This window comes from Corvus hawaiiensis, chromosome 20 (assembly GCF_020740725.1).
Source record: "Corvus hawaiiensis isolate bCorHaw1 chromosome 20, bCorHaw1.pri.cur, whole genome shotgun sequence".
Taxonomy (NCBI): Eukaryota; Metazoa; Chordata; class Aves; order Passeriformes; family Corvidae; genus Corvus; species Corvus hawaiiensis.
In genome coordinates this window covers 10,508,176-10,520,208 of record NC_063232.1, presented here as the reverse complement: position 1 = coordinate 10,520,208, position 12,033 = coordinate 10,508,176, and the positions used below count along the sequence as shown (strand labels likewise).

At 67.8% G+C, this 12,033-nt stretch overlaps 1 protein-coding gene across 4 annotated transcripts; it reads left to right on the top strand.

Annotated features, from left to right (window-relative positions):
• The first annotated feature begins 1,214 nt into the window (after window positions 1-1,214).
• Window positions 1,215-11,639, top strand: LIMK1 (LIM domain kinase 1). Of its 4 annotated transcripts, XM_048324860.1 has the most exons (17): window positions 1,215-1,332; window positions 3,121-3,217; window positions 3,757-3,843; window positions 6,112-6,250; window positions 6,811-6,920; window positions 7,001-7,192; window positions 7,954-8,059; window positions 8,147-8,331; window positions 8,407-8,590; window positions 8,673-8,759; window positions 8,964-9,095; window positions 9,207-9,266; window positions 9,369-9,434; window positions 9,523-9,679; window positions 9,766-9,821; window positions 10,303-10,460; window positions 10,551-11,639. In XM_048324860.1, the coding sequence occupies exons 1-17, from the start codon at window positions 1,275-1,277 to the stop codon at window positions 10,699-10,701; spliced, it is 2,025 nt and encodes a 674-aa protein (XP_048180817.1). In that variant the 5' UTR covers window positions 1,215-1,274; the 3' UTR covers window positions 10,702-11,639. The 4 variants fall into 4 exon arrangements, with proteins under 4 accessions (XP_048180817.1, XP_048180818.1, XP_048180819.1 ...); XM_048324861.1 differs by lacking the exon at window positions 3,757-3,843 and having other exon boundaries at window positions 1,216-1,332; XM_048324862.1 differs by lacking the exons at window positions 1,215-1,332; window positions 3,757-3,843 and adding an exon at window positions 5,666-5,729 and having other exon boundaries at window positions 3,183-3,217.
• Window positions 11,640-12,033: the final 394 nt, after the last annotated feature.

Here is a 12,033-nt window from a genome sequence, read left to right as displayed (position 1 = left end):
TCTGTGCAAGCCCGGAAAGCTGCTGGGTCCTTGGCCCAGGGATGTCGCTTGTCCCACTGCATGGTCACAGCCCGGGGACACACGGGAGGGGTGGGGGGACAGCCTGGGCCCCAGGGGTTGCCCATGCCTGTTCCTGCAGTGACAACCCAGCGTCCCAGGGAGAGGTCTGTGCACTGGCCTGAGGTCTCGGGGGGCCACCTCTGCCCTGTCCTGGTGTGACAGCGTGGGGAGCCAGGAAAAGGTCTGTGCTCTGACTCACAGCGGGGGCCTGGGGTGCAGGAAAATGTCCATGCCTTGTGCCCCGGCAACAGCCTGAGGACCAGCGGGGCTGTGCCTGTCCTTGGTGACAGCCCAGGGCCTGACAGACACATCCATGTGCTGTCCCATGGTAACGGTATGGGGAATGAAGGGGACGTCCATACCCTATCCCATAGTTACAAGCCAGGGACACAGGATGCAGTCCATGCCCCTTGCCATGGTGGTGGCCAGGGCCTGCAGGGAGATGTCCATGCTCTATTCCATGATGACAACGTGGGGAATGAGAGGGACAACCGTATGTCCCACAGTGACATCCCAGGGCAGATGGGGATACCTGTGTCCTGACCACAGTGACGGCCTGGGCCACGTGGGGGACACCCGTGATGGTGGGGCGACACCCGTGCCCTGCCCATGGGGCTGGCCTGGCGTAGCTGGGGACACCACGCTGTGTGGGGACACCCGTGATGGTCAGAGGAGGGTGGGGACGGCTCCGCATCGCCCCGTGAGCTCCGCGTTCCCCCGTGAGCTCCGCGTTCCCCCGTGAGCTCCGCGTTCCCCCGTGAGCTCCGCATCCCCCGTGAGCTCCGCGTTCCCCCCGTGAGCTCCGCGTTCCCCCGTGAGCTCCGCGTCCCCCGTGAGCTCCGCGTCCCGCCGTGAGCTCCACATCGCCCCGTGAGCTCCGCGTCCCGCCGTGAGCTCCACATCGCCCCGTGAGCTCCGCGTCCCCCCGGGCCCGAGCGTGCAGCCGCGAGCCCCGCCCCCGCCGCGACCACGCCCATTGCATTGGCCACGCCCACCCCGGCCACGCCCACCAATGCCCACGCCCCGCCTCGCCCCGCCCCGCCCCCCCGGCCGCGCAGGCGCGGTGCAGGCGCCGCGGTCCCGCCCGGAGCCGCAGCGGCAGCGGCAGGGCCGGGGGGGCCGGAGCGGGGCTGCGCCCGCGCGGGGACCGCCACCGCCTCCGCCTCAGGGCCCGGCCCGGCCCGGCCCGGCGCGGCGCCGGCCAGCGCGCCTGCATGAGGTTGATGCTGCTGTGCTGCACCTGGAGGGACGAGCCTATGGGAGAGGACGAAGGTGCGTGACCCCCCGAGCCCCCCCCGCCTGACTCAGCGCTTCCGCCGCCGCTCGGGCCCCGAGAGCCCCCCCAGCCCGGCTCGTGCGGCCCCCCGCACCCTGCCCGCATCCTCCCCGCAGCCCCCAGCCAGCCTCGTCCTCCCCAGCGTCCCCGCGCCCCTGCATCCTCCTCGGCACCCCCATCCCGCACCCTTGCGCCCTCAACATGCCCCCTGCGCTCCCCACCCAGCCCGCATCACCCCTGCGTCCCCAAATGTCCTCCTGTGCCCGTAGTTCATTCTTCATCTCCCCCCTGCACCCCCTCACCCAGCCCGCATCCCCCCCTGCATCCCTCTCTGGTCTGGTTCCCCCTTGCACCACGACATGCCCTGCCGCCCCATCCAGCCTGCACCTTCCCCAGAGCCCCCCTGCATCACCCTGCACCCCTACATCCCCCTCTGGAACCCCTCTCCCACACCTTATATCCCCCGTGCCCCCCACATGTCCCCTGCACTCCCCAGCCACCCTGCATCCCTACTGCACCCTCAGATCACCCCCTGCACCTCTTGCTCATCTAGCCCACGTCACCCACTGCATCCTCCACTGCACCCCTAAATGTCCCCCTGCACCCCTTACCCAGCCCACCTCACCCTCTGCATCCCACCCTACATCGCTCTTCTGGCCTGCAGCCCCCTGCACCCCCACCCAGCCTGTGTCCTCCATACACCCCCAAATGCCCCCGTGCAGCCCCTGTTCACCCTGCATCCCCTCTGCACCCCCAAGCCTTCCCTGTACCCCCTGTTCAGCCTCCGTCCCCCTATCTTTCCTTGTACTGCCACCCAGCCTGCATTCCCCCCTGCACCCTCAAATCTCCCCCTGTCCTCCTCGTCAAGCACTCTCCCCCTGTGCACCCTGCCTGCATCCCTGCCTGCACCCTCCCAGCACCCCACATCTCCCTCTGCACCGCCACACTCCCCCATCTCCCCTGCACACCCCACGTGCCCCTCCTGCACCCCCCGTCCCCTCCAGCCTGCACCCCTCCTGCACCCTCACATCCCTGCTGTGCCTTTCTTCCCCTCTGCACTCCCTGGAGCCCTGATTGCCCCCCACACACCCTGAGGACTCGCACCCCCAGGACCTCTGGAGACCTCCTCCACCCCTCTGTGTCCCCCCATGCACTGTGCAGCCCCCAATCCCCACTCTGCACCCCTCGCCCCCCTCCCTGCACCTCCACTCCACATCCCCCTGCAGCCCCTGTGCTCCCCTGCACCCCTTTCCAGCCTGCAGTCCCCCATCCTGCACCCCTGTGTGCTCCTGCATCCCCCAGCACCCATCCTGCACCCCTCTCTGTCCCCCCCATTCATCACCCAACACCCATTCTGCATCCCTGTGTGTCCTGCTGCATCCCCCAGCACCCACCCTGGCCCCCTCTGTGTCCCCCAGGATCCCCCAGCACTCATCCTGCTGTCGCCCCATGCACCCAGCACCCCCAGCACCCATCCCACACCCCGCCATCCTCCCGGGATCCCTTGGTGCACCCATCCTGCCCCTCTCCACCCTCCCGACACTCTGTGCCTCCATCCTGCCCCCTGTGCCTCCCCTGCTCCCACGGTGTGCCCCCATCCCACCCCTGCCCTGTCGCCAGCCCTGGGGACGCGGGTGCCACGACCTTGACCTGTTGCGGGATCAATGGGTGGGGGATGGAATTCGCCACCGCGGGCAGAGGGATTTCATGCCGGGTGCTGCTGTGGGTGGCCAGGCCGGCCGGGGGGGTGACAGCACTGTCCCCTCGTGTTCCCCTGGCCGCAGGGACCGACCTGCCGGTGTGTGCGAGCTGCGGGCAGGGCATCTACGATGGGCAGTACCTGCAGGCGCTGAAGGCTGACTGGCACGCCGACTGCTTCAGGTGGGACCCACCGGGGGACAGCGGGGACGCTGGGGTGGGTGGCACTGCGACCATCGGGATGGCGCCGGGGACACGGGGATGGCATCAGGGACATGGGGATGGATGGTGTCATGGCACCGGCATGGATGGCCTTGGGGACAGCGGGATGGCGTCGGGGACAGCGGGATGCTCTGCAGGGACAGGGGCAGTGCTCCCTCCCGCTCCGGCCGTGGCACGGACACGCGTGAGGCTGTCACGGTGTCACTCGCCGGAGCGTGGCTGTGGCTCTTGGCACCCGTGGGGGCCCCGGCTGAGGCCAGGCCTGCTGCCTGTCCTGAGGGCTCTGCTGCCTGTCCCTCGCTGTCCCCTCCTGCCGGGTGACAGGGTGCGCGTGGTTGATGTCACCCGCCCCCCTCCCTCCCTGTTTCCTCTTTCACTCGAGCCCTCCCGGCAGCTCCAGCCGCTGGAGCCCCGAGAAGGAGCAGGAGAAAGGGCCCGAGCCGGGGAGCTGGGGGTGCCCGGGACCTGACGGGGTTCCCTGTGGGGCTGGGGGTGCCCAGGGTGTCCCCGGGGTGTGTCCCTGTCCGGTGGAGGAGGATGCTGGCGGCGGTGCTGAGGAAGAGCCGTGTCCTGAGCGCTGGAGCCAAGTGAGTGGGAGTGGGATTGAAGTGGGAGCGGGTCAGGACGGGCTCTGCACCCCAGGGACCCCCGGGGGGCTCAGCCTGTGCCCCCCATGCTCGGCTCCCCCTCCCTGGGCCATCAGCCCCAGTGAAGCCACCCCGGGGCCGCAGCTGGATCCGGTCCCCCCTCACGGGTGAGCGGCTTCCGGCAGCGCTGGGCTTGCTGAAAGCCTTCCTCCCCCTGCCCCTGCTCTTCCTCCTCCTCATCTTCCTCCTCTCCTCCCTCTCCCCTTCTTCTCCTCCTTCTCCCTCTCCCTTTCCCCTTGTCCTCCTTTTCCCCCTCCTTCTCCCCTTCCTGCTCTTCCTCCTCCTCCCTCCCCCCCTCCTCCTCCCGCCCCCGCCCCCAGCCCAGGGGAGGTTCGTGCTGCGCCATCGGGCGGGGGAGTCCTCGCGCGGTGACGTCATGGGGTGGGGAAACTCCGCGCCGTGATGTCACCTCTGGTTGGTATTCCACCTGCGCGGCCGGGTGGGGGGGGGGGGGACTGCGACAGTCCCCGGGCACCCCCCGGCATCCCCCGTGGCGTGTCCTGCAGCAGCCCCGCACCCTACAGCAGCCCCGCACTGCAAATCCCCTGCAGGAAATCCCCTACAGCAGCCCCCGCACCCTACAGCACCCCCTGCACCCTACAGCAGCCCCGCACTGCAAATCCCCTACAGCAAATCCCCTACAGCACCCCCCGTACCCTACAGCTCCCCCCATACCCTACAGCAGCCCCACACTGCAAATCCCCTACAGCAAATCCCCTACAGCAGGCCCCACACCCTACAGCAGCCCCGCACTGCAAATCCCCTACAGCAAATCCCCTACAGCACCCCCCGTACCCTACAGCAGCCCCGCACTGCAAATCCCCTGCAGGAAATCCCCTACAGCACCCCCCGCACCCTACAGCACCCCCGCACCCTACAGCAGCCCCACACTGCAAATCCCCTACAGCACCCCCTGCACCCTACAGCAGCCCCCACACCCTACAGCAGCCTTGCACTGCAAATCCCCTTCAGCAAATCCCCTACAGCACCTCCCGCACCCTACAGCATCCCTTGCGTCCTACAGCAGCCCCACACTGCAAATCCCCTACAGGAAATCCCCTACAGCACCCCCTACACCCCCTCAACACCTTCCTCAAGAGGAACTCCCCCCTTGCAGCCCCTGCACCCCTCCTGCAGCGTCCCCTGCCCTCATTCAGCACTCCCCTATAGAAAATCCTCTATAGCCCCCCTTCTGCACCCCCAGCCACTCCCACAGCCCCACACAAACCCTCTCTGGTCCCCCCTGTCCCCTCCCCCACAGCCCGATGTGCTCCCCTGTAGCCCAAACCTGAGAGCCCCCTCTGCACCCCCTGCTCTTGTCACCCCCTGCACCCCCCCGGCCCCGAGCAGCTCCCCCTCCCCCTGTGCGCTTTGCGGATCGTCCCAAGGCTGGCACGTCCCTCTGGCTGGCTGTGCCAGGGTAGGGGGGCTGTGACCAAGGGGGCATGTCCATCTGTCCCTGACCAGGCTGGCACGTCTGTCACCAGGGTGGGACATTTCTGTGTGTGTGTGTGCCAGGCTGGCATGTCCCTGAGCAGGCTGGCACATCCCTGTGTGTGTCCCTAACCAGAGTGGGACATCCCTCTGTCCCTGATTAGGGTCACAGGTTCCTCTGTGTGCCCGTGACCAGGCTGTCACATCTGTGAGCAGGGTGACAGATCTGTGACCAGGGTGGGACGTCCCTCTGTATGTCTGTGATCAGACTGGCATGTCACCCTAGTCATGGATAGAGGGACATGCCCTTCTGTGTATCTGTCACCAGGCTGGGATGTCCCTCTGTCCGTGACCAGGCTGCCACGCTTGTGACCAGTCTGTCTCATCCCTCTGTAAGTCTGTGCCAGGCTGGCACGTCTGTCACCAGGGTGGCATGTCTGTCACCAGTCTGGTACACCCCTCTGTGTGTCTGTCCAGGCTGGCACATCCATGCAGGGCTGGCACTTCCCTCCTCATGCCTCTCCCTGCCCCACGTCCCCTGCCCTGTCCACCCCGGTGTCCCCACGTGTCCCTGCAGCCCCAGCCTGCACTGTCACCCCCGGAGTCACCTGCTGTCACCCTGGGGATGGTGACACATTGATGCAGTGGCCCTGCAGCTGTGTAGGAGGTGGGGGAAGCGGCTTGCCCAGAGAGCTGTGGAGTGGGCGAGCGCTGGCTGTGCCCCAGGGTGACAGTGGGGACGAGGTGACAAGGGGGTCCCTGTCGCTGCCGCAGGTGCTGTGAATGCGGGGCCTCCCTGTCCCACCAGTACTACGAGAAGGATGGGCGCCTGTACTGCAAGAAGGATTACTGGGCACGCTTCGGGGAGCTGTGCCACGGCTGCTCTGAGCAGATCACCAAGGGGCTGGTCATGGTGAGCACCACGGGGTCTATGGGGTCTGTGGGGTGGTCATGGTGAGCACCACGGGGTCCCTGGGGTCTGTGGGTTGGTCATGGTGAGCACCACGGGGTCAATAGGGTCTGTGGGGAATTTTCATGGGGTCTGTGGGGTGGTCATGGTGAACACCACGGGGTCTGTGGAGTCTATGGGCTGGTCATGGTGAACACCACGGGGTCCCCAGGGGTGGGATGTGGAGCCTTGTCCCATGGCTGAGCTCTGGGGAAGCGGGGGAGGTGGGGAGGGGGTGCAGACCCGCAGCACTGCTGGGTGTGGCAGGGGCATCCTCTACGTTTTAGGGGGACCCTGGAGGGCCACGTTGGGGTTGGGGGATGCAGAGGAGAGGCTTAGGGTGGTGGGAGATCTTCCTGCAGCCACCCCCAGCCTGGTGGCACTTTTGTCCCCACCATCCTGTGGCTCAGCCTGCCCTTCCCACAGCACTGGTGCACCCGTGGGTGCTCCCAGCCCCCTCTGAGCCCCAGCCCCACCCTCGGTGCGGGGACGCGGGCTCCCGGGGCTGATGGCGTTGCCCACAGGTGGCCGGGGAGCAGAAGTACCACCCCGAGTGCTTCAGCTGCCTCAACTGCCGCGCCTTCATCGGGGACGGGGACACCTACGCGCTGGTGGAGCGCTCCAAGCTCTACTGGTACGGCTGGGCTGGCCTGGGGGGCTGGGGGGACACGGCCCCCGGCACCCCCGCCCACCCTCCCGCTCCGCTCCCCGCAGCGGCCACTGCTACTACCAGATGGTGGTGACCCCGGTGATCGAGCAGATCCTGCCGGACTCCCCGGCCTCCCGCATCCCTCACACCGTCACCCTCGTGTCCATCCCCGCCTGCTCCGACGGCAAGCGCGGCTTCTCCGTCTCCATCGACCAGGGCTGCGGCACCGAGCACCCCCGCACCGTGCGCGTCCGAGAGTGCGTCCCTGAGCCCTCTGCCCCCGTCCCCTCCCCAGGGCTGGGGCATCCCGCACCCCTTCTGCCCCTGGGATCCATCCCAGGGACACCTTTTGGGGGTGGGAGGAGGAGAGATGGGCCTGGGGGTGTCCCCATTGTCCAGGTCTGGCCTGTTGGGTCTGTGGTGGCATGTCCCCAGATGCAGGGGGGTTTGTGGGGGCTGTGCTGGTGTGTTCCTGGCCATGCTGGCATTGCCCCGTGTGGCAGGGTGGGCTGAGGGTACCATGCATGTCCCCGTGTGGTTGGGGTGGCTCGTGGAGACATTGCCAGCATGTCCCTGTCCAGCAGGAGGGACCCATGAGCAACGTGCCTGTTGTCCCCATCTAGCAGGATGACTCTGGGGACCATGACTGCGTGTCCCCATCCTAGAGGGCGACTCATGGGAGCCATGACAACGTGCCCCCATCAAGCAAGGGTGACCCGTGGGCAGTGTGCCTCCGTGTCCCCGTCCAACGAGGGCAGCTTGTCTGCATGTCCCCTGCCAGCAGTGGGTGTCTTGCCCACACATCCCCACCTTGCAGGGGGTAGCTTGTGGGAACAGTGACTGCATGTTCCCAGAGGTGACTCGCAGAGAACATGCCACCTCCTTGGGACAGTGACAGGGGGGTGACTCCGTGGGCACACTCATTGTGATGGTGACAGCCGGGTGACCCCATGGGCAGTGTCCCAGCACACCCCCCTGATGGTGACAGTGTCGGGGGTCTGACCCCCTGTCCCCACAGGGTGGACCCGGACTGCATCAGCCCTGACATGAAGAACTCCATCCACGTGGGCGACCGCATCCTGGAGATCAACGGGACCCCCATCGGCCACGTGCCCCTGGACGAGGTACACTCCACTCCCCCTGCCACACTCCCAGCCAGCCCCGCTGCCGCCCTGTCCCCAAACCCGCCCCACCGCCACTTCCCTCCGCAGATTGACCTGCTGATCCAGGAGACGAGCCGCCTGCTGCAGCTGACCATCGAGCACGACCCCCACGAGCCCCTGGGCCGGGAGCCAGGGCTGGCGGGCAGCCCCCCGCCCGCCCCGTGCAGCCCCCTGCGCTCGCCGGCGCCCGCGCCCTGCGAGGACCCCGCTGCCATGCGCCAGCGCGCCGTCACGTAAGGCCGCCCCGGCCCCTGCCCCAGCCGGGTCCCCCCCGCCCTGGCACTGACCACTGCCTGTCCATCCCCCAGGAGGAGCTGCAGCACGGACAAGTCCCCGGGCTCGGGCTCCGTGGGCTCTCCCGCATCCCAGCGCAAGGACATCGGGCGCTCCGAGTCCCTGCGCGTCGTGTCCCGCGCCCACCGCATCTTCCGCCCCTCCGACCTCATCCACGGAGAGGTGCTGGGCAAGGGCTGCTTCGGCCAGGCCATCAAGGTGGGGCAAGGGGCATGAGCGGGGGGGGTCTCGGCTCCCTGGGATGCAGCGGGGGTGGCTGAGTCCCTGCGCTCCCGGCCAGGTGACGCATCGGGAGACGGGCGAGGTGATGGTCATGAAGGAGCTGATCCGCTTCGACGAGGAGACGCAGAGGACCTTCCTCAAAGAGGTGAGCGTCCCCTGTCCTTAATCCTCCAGGCTGGGGGGATGTGAGGGGGGGATCTGTCTGGTCCTGGCCCCCGCCTGGGCACAACCCCTGGAGAGGGGTGACCGGGCCCCGTGGGTGCAGCCCTGCCCGCTGAGTCTACAAGCTCTGTCAGGGGCTGTGGGAGCCTCGGGGTGTCACGGACACGGGGCTGGGGGTCTCCTGCAGGTGAAGGTGATGCGCTGCCTGGAGCACCCCAACGTGCTCAAGTTCATCGGGGTGCTCTACAAGGAGAAGAGGCTCAACTTCATCACAGAGTACATCAAAGGGGGCACCTTGAGGAGCCTCATCAAGAGCATGGTGAGCACTGGGGGGCAGGTCGGTCCCCCACCACCCCACAGCCCCGGCGGGGCGGGGGACCCCTCTTCCTTTTCCATTCCCTGACAAATTCCCCCTTCTCCTGCCCCCCAGGACAGCCACTACCCCTGGAGCCAGCGGGTCAGCTTCGCCAAGGACATCGCCGCCGGCATGGTGGGTGCCACCGTGGGGTGGGTGGGTGGGTGGGATGGGTGCTGCTGGGTGGGGGGGCCACGGTGTGGGGGTGCCCCTGCTCTCAGCCCACCCTTCCCACAGGCCTACCTCCACTCCATGAACATCATCCACCGCGACCTCAACTCTCACAACTGCCTCGTGCGGGAGGTGAGTCCCACCCTGGTGCTGTCCTCCCCCGGCCTGGCTGGGGCTCTCAGTCCCCTCCCCCAGGCCTCACCCCTGCCTGTCCCCCCAGAACAAGAGCGTGGTGGTGGCTGACTTTGGGCTGGCGCGGCTGATGGTGGACGAGAAGAACCAGCCCGAACATCTCAAGAACCTGAAGAAACCGGATCGCAAGAAGCGCTACACGGTGGTGGGGAACCCCTACTGGATGGCCCCCGAAATGATCAACGGTGAGGGGAATGTGGCCATCCAGGGCTCTGGCCCCAGGCAGGGGACGCTTGGTGGGGCAGGGCCCTGACCCTGTCTGTCCCTGCAGGGAGGAGCTACGACGAGAAGGTGGACATCTTCTCCTTCGGCATCGTTCTGTGTGAGGCAAGTGCCCCTGGGGCTGGGCTCTGCCATGGATGCTGGGGTCCTCATGGTGTTTGGGGTCACTCCCCCAAGGTTGGGGTGTCCCCCTTGGCGTTGGGGCGTTTAGAGTCTCCACTTTAAGATTGGAGCTGCTTCCCTTGGGCTTGGGGTCCCCCTAGGGCTTGGAGTCCCCATTGTATTTGGGTTCTCCTCCAGGATAAGGTTCTCCCCCTTGGGATTGGGGTCTCCCTTTCGGAGTTGGGGTCCTCACTGTGCTTGAGTTGCCCCTCTTGGGCTTGGAGTCCTGCCTTGGGGTTGGGGCCTCTCCCCTTTGGTTAAGGGTCGCCCTGTTGGGGTCTCTCCCTTGGGGTTGAGGTTTCTTCATTGTGTCTGGGCTCCCTCTTGGGCCTTAGACATCTCCCCCTTGGGGCTTAGGGGTCCCTGTTTGGGGTTGGGGTCCCCCCTTGGTGCTGAGCCCGCCCGTCCCTGCCGCTGCCCGCAGATCATCGGCCGGGTGAGCGCTGACCCCGATTACCTGCCCCGCACCACCGACTTCGGCCTCAACGTCCGGGGCTTCCTGGAGCGCTACTGCCCCCCCGCCTGCCCCCCCAGCTTCTTCCCCATCGCCGTCTGCTGCTGTGACCTGGACCCCGAGAAGAGGTGGGTGATGGATACCCCAGGGGATGCCTGGGGCCGGGGCCGGGCTAGGAGCAGAGCCGGCGGAGCTGCCACGTGTGCCCTTGTCCGCAGGCCGTCCTTCGCCAAGCTGGAGCAGTGGCTGGAGGCGCTGCGCATGCACCTGGAGATCCACCTGCCACTGAGCTCCCAGCTGGAGCAGCTGGACCGGGCCTTCGGGGAGACGCACCGGCGGGAGGGGGGGCTGCCCGCACCCCCCCGGTAGAGCCCCTGCCCGCACCCTCTGCAGCCACGGGAGAAGGAGCCACGCCCGCCGCCAGCCGCTCCTGGGGCTGCCCCACCCCGGGGCTGGACCCCCGGGCGCGCCCCCGCCCCGCCGCCCGCCCTGCCCCGCCCTGGGGAGCCGGTTCTCCCCGGGGCCGCATGGCCCTGGGCACCCCGTGGCCCTGGGCACCCCCACGCCGTAGCTCTGACCGCCAGGACCAGCCCGGCCGGCCGCACCGCGGGGACCGTCCCGTGTCCCCGTGTCCCCCACCCCGGCTCACCTCCCGTTTGCACACCGGGGCTGCCCCCGCCGAGCCCCGCGGGCTCCCCGGCCAGAGCCGCGGCCTCGCGGCGGTGCCTTGGCTTTCCGTGAACTTGCACTGCGACACCGGAGGGACCCCGCGGCCCCCGGGGCGCCCTCGTAGCAACGCCCTCGGCCGGCCCCTGACGCTGCTCCCGCCGGCACCCCGGGCTCGGGGGGCTGCCGGCACCCCCGGCCGAGCGAGGGGGCCGCGGGGACTCCCCCGTGGTGCGGGGACGGGCACGTAGCGGTCCCTGCCGCCCCCGCGCCTCTGCTGCCCGTGCTGAGCCCTGACCGCGCAGCCCTGGGGATGGAGGGATGTGGGGCCGCGGCTCATCTCGGTCCCCCTGCCCTGGGGAGCCCGGGGGGTTGCGCCACGCGGTGCTTTTCATGCTCTTTATTCAGGTTCATTTTTCTGTAAGATATTTAAAGAGAAGAGTTTGTATTATTTTTTCATACAACGTAGCGTCTGCCATTTGTCACTGCCTCGGTTCTGCTTTCCCGAAGGGATCAAACTGTGAAGCCTCTCCGCGCACTTTTGCCCGGGAAGTCCAAGGCGACCTCTGCGGAGGCGGGAAGGGAGCTCAAACTGTGATGTACCCTGAGCCGTGAGTCAATAAATCCTTCCCCGCTCGCTGCCCGGCCTGTTGGCAATCGCTCGCCTCCCCCGGGGGGGCTGGGAGCTCCTGGGGAAACTGAGGCAGGAGGGGACGGCCCTTCTGCCCAGGGTGGGGCTGTGGCACCGGCCGTGGTGGCATCCACCAACTCGCTCACCCGCAGTGCTGTCGTCCCCCTTTGTGCTGTCCCCACCCCTCTGTGGGTACCCCCAGCCCTGGGACTGGAGCCATCCCTGCCTGTGTCAGCAGGGCCCCCGAGCCCTGCGGCCCCTCGCTGGCCTGGTGGCCATGCCCGCTGTCACCCCAGCCCTGTGACCGTCGGTGCCGTAGAGCTGCTTTGCCTTCGGTGTAAAACCAGCCCCAGGGACAGTGAGGTGGCTCATGCTGGGGTAGCCCATAGCCCTCCCCTGCTGTC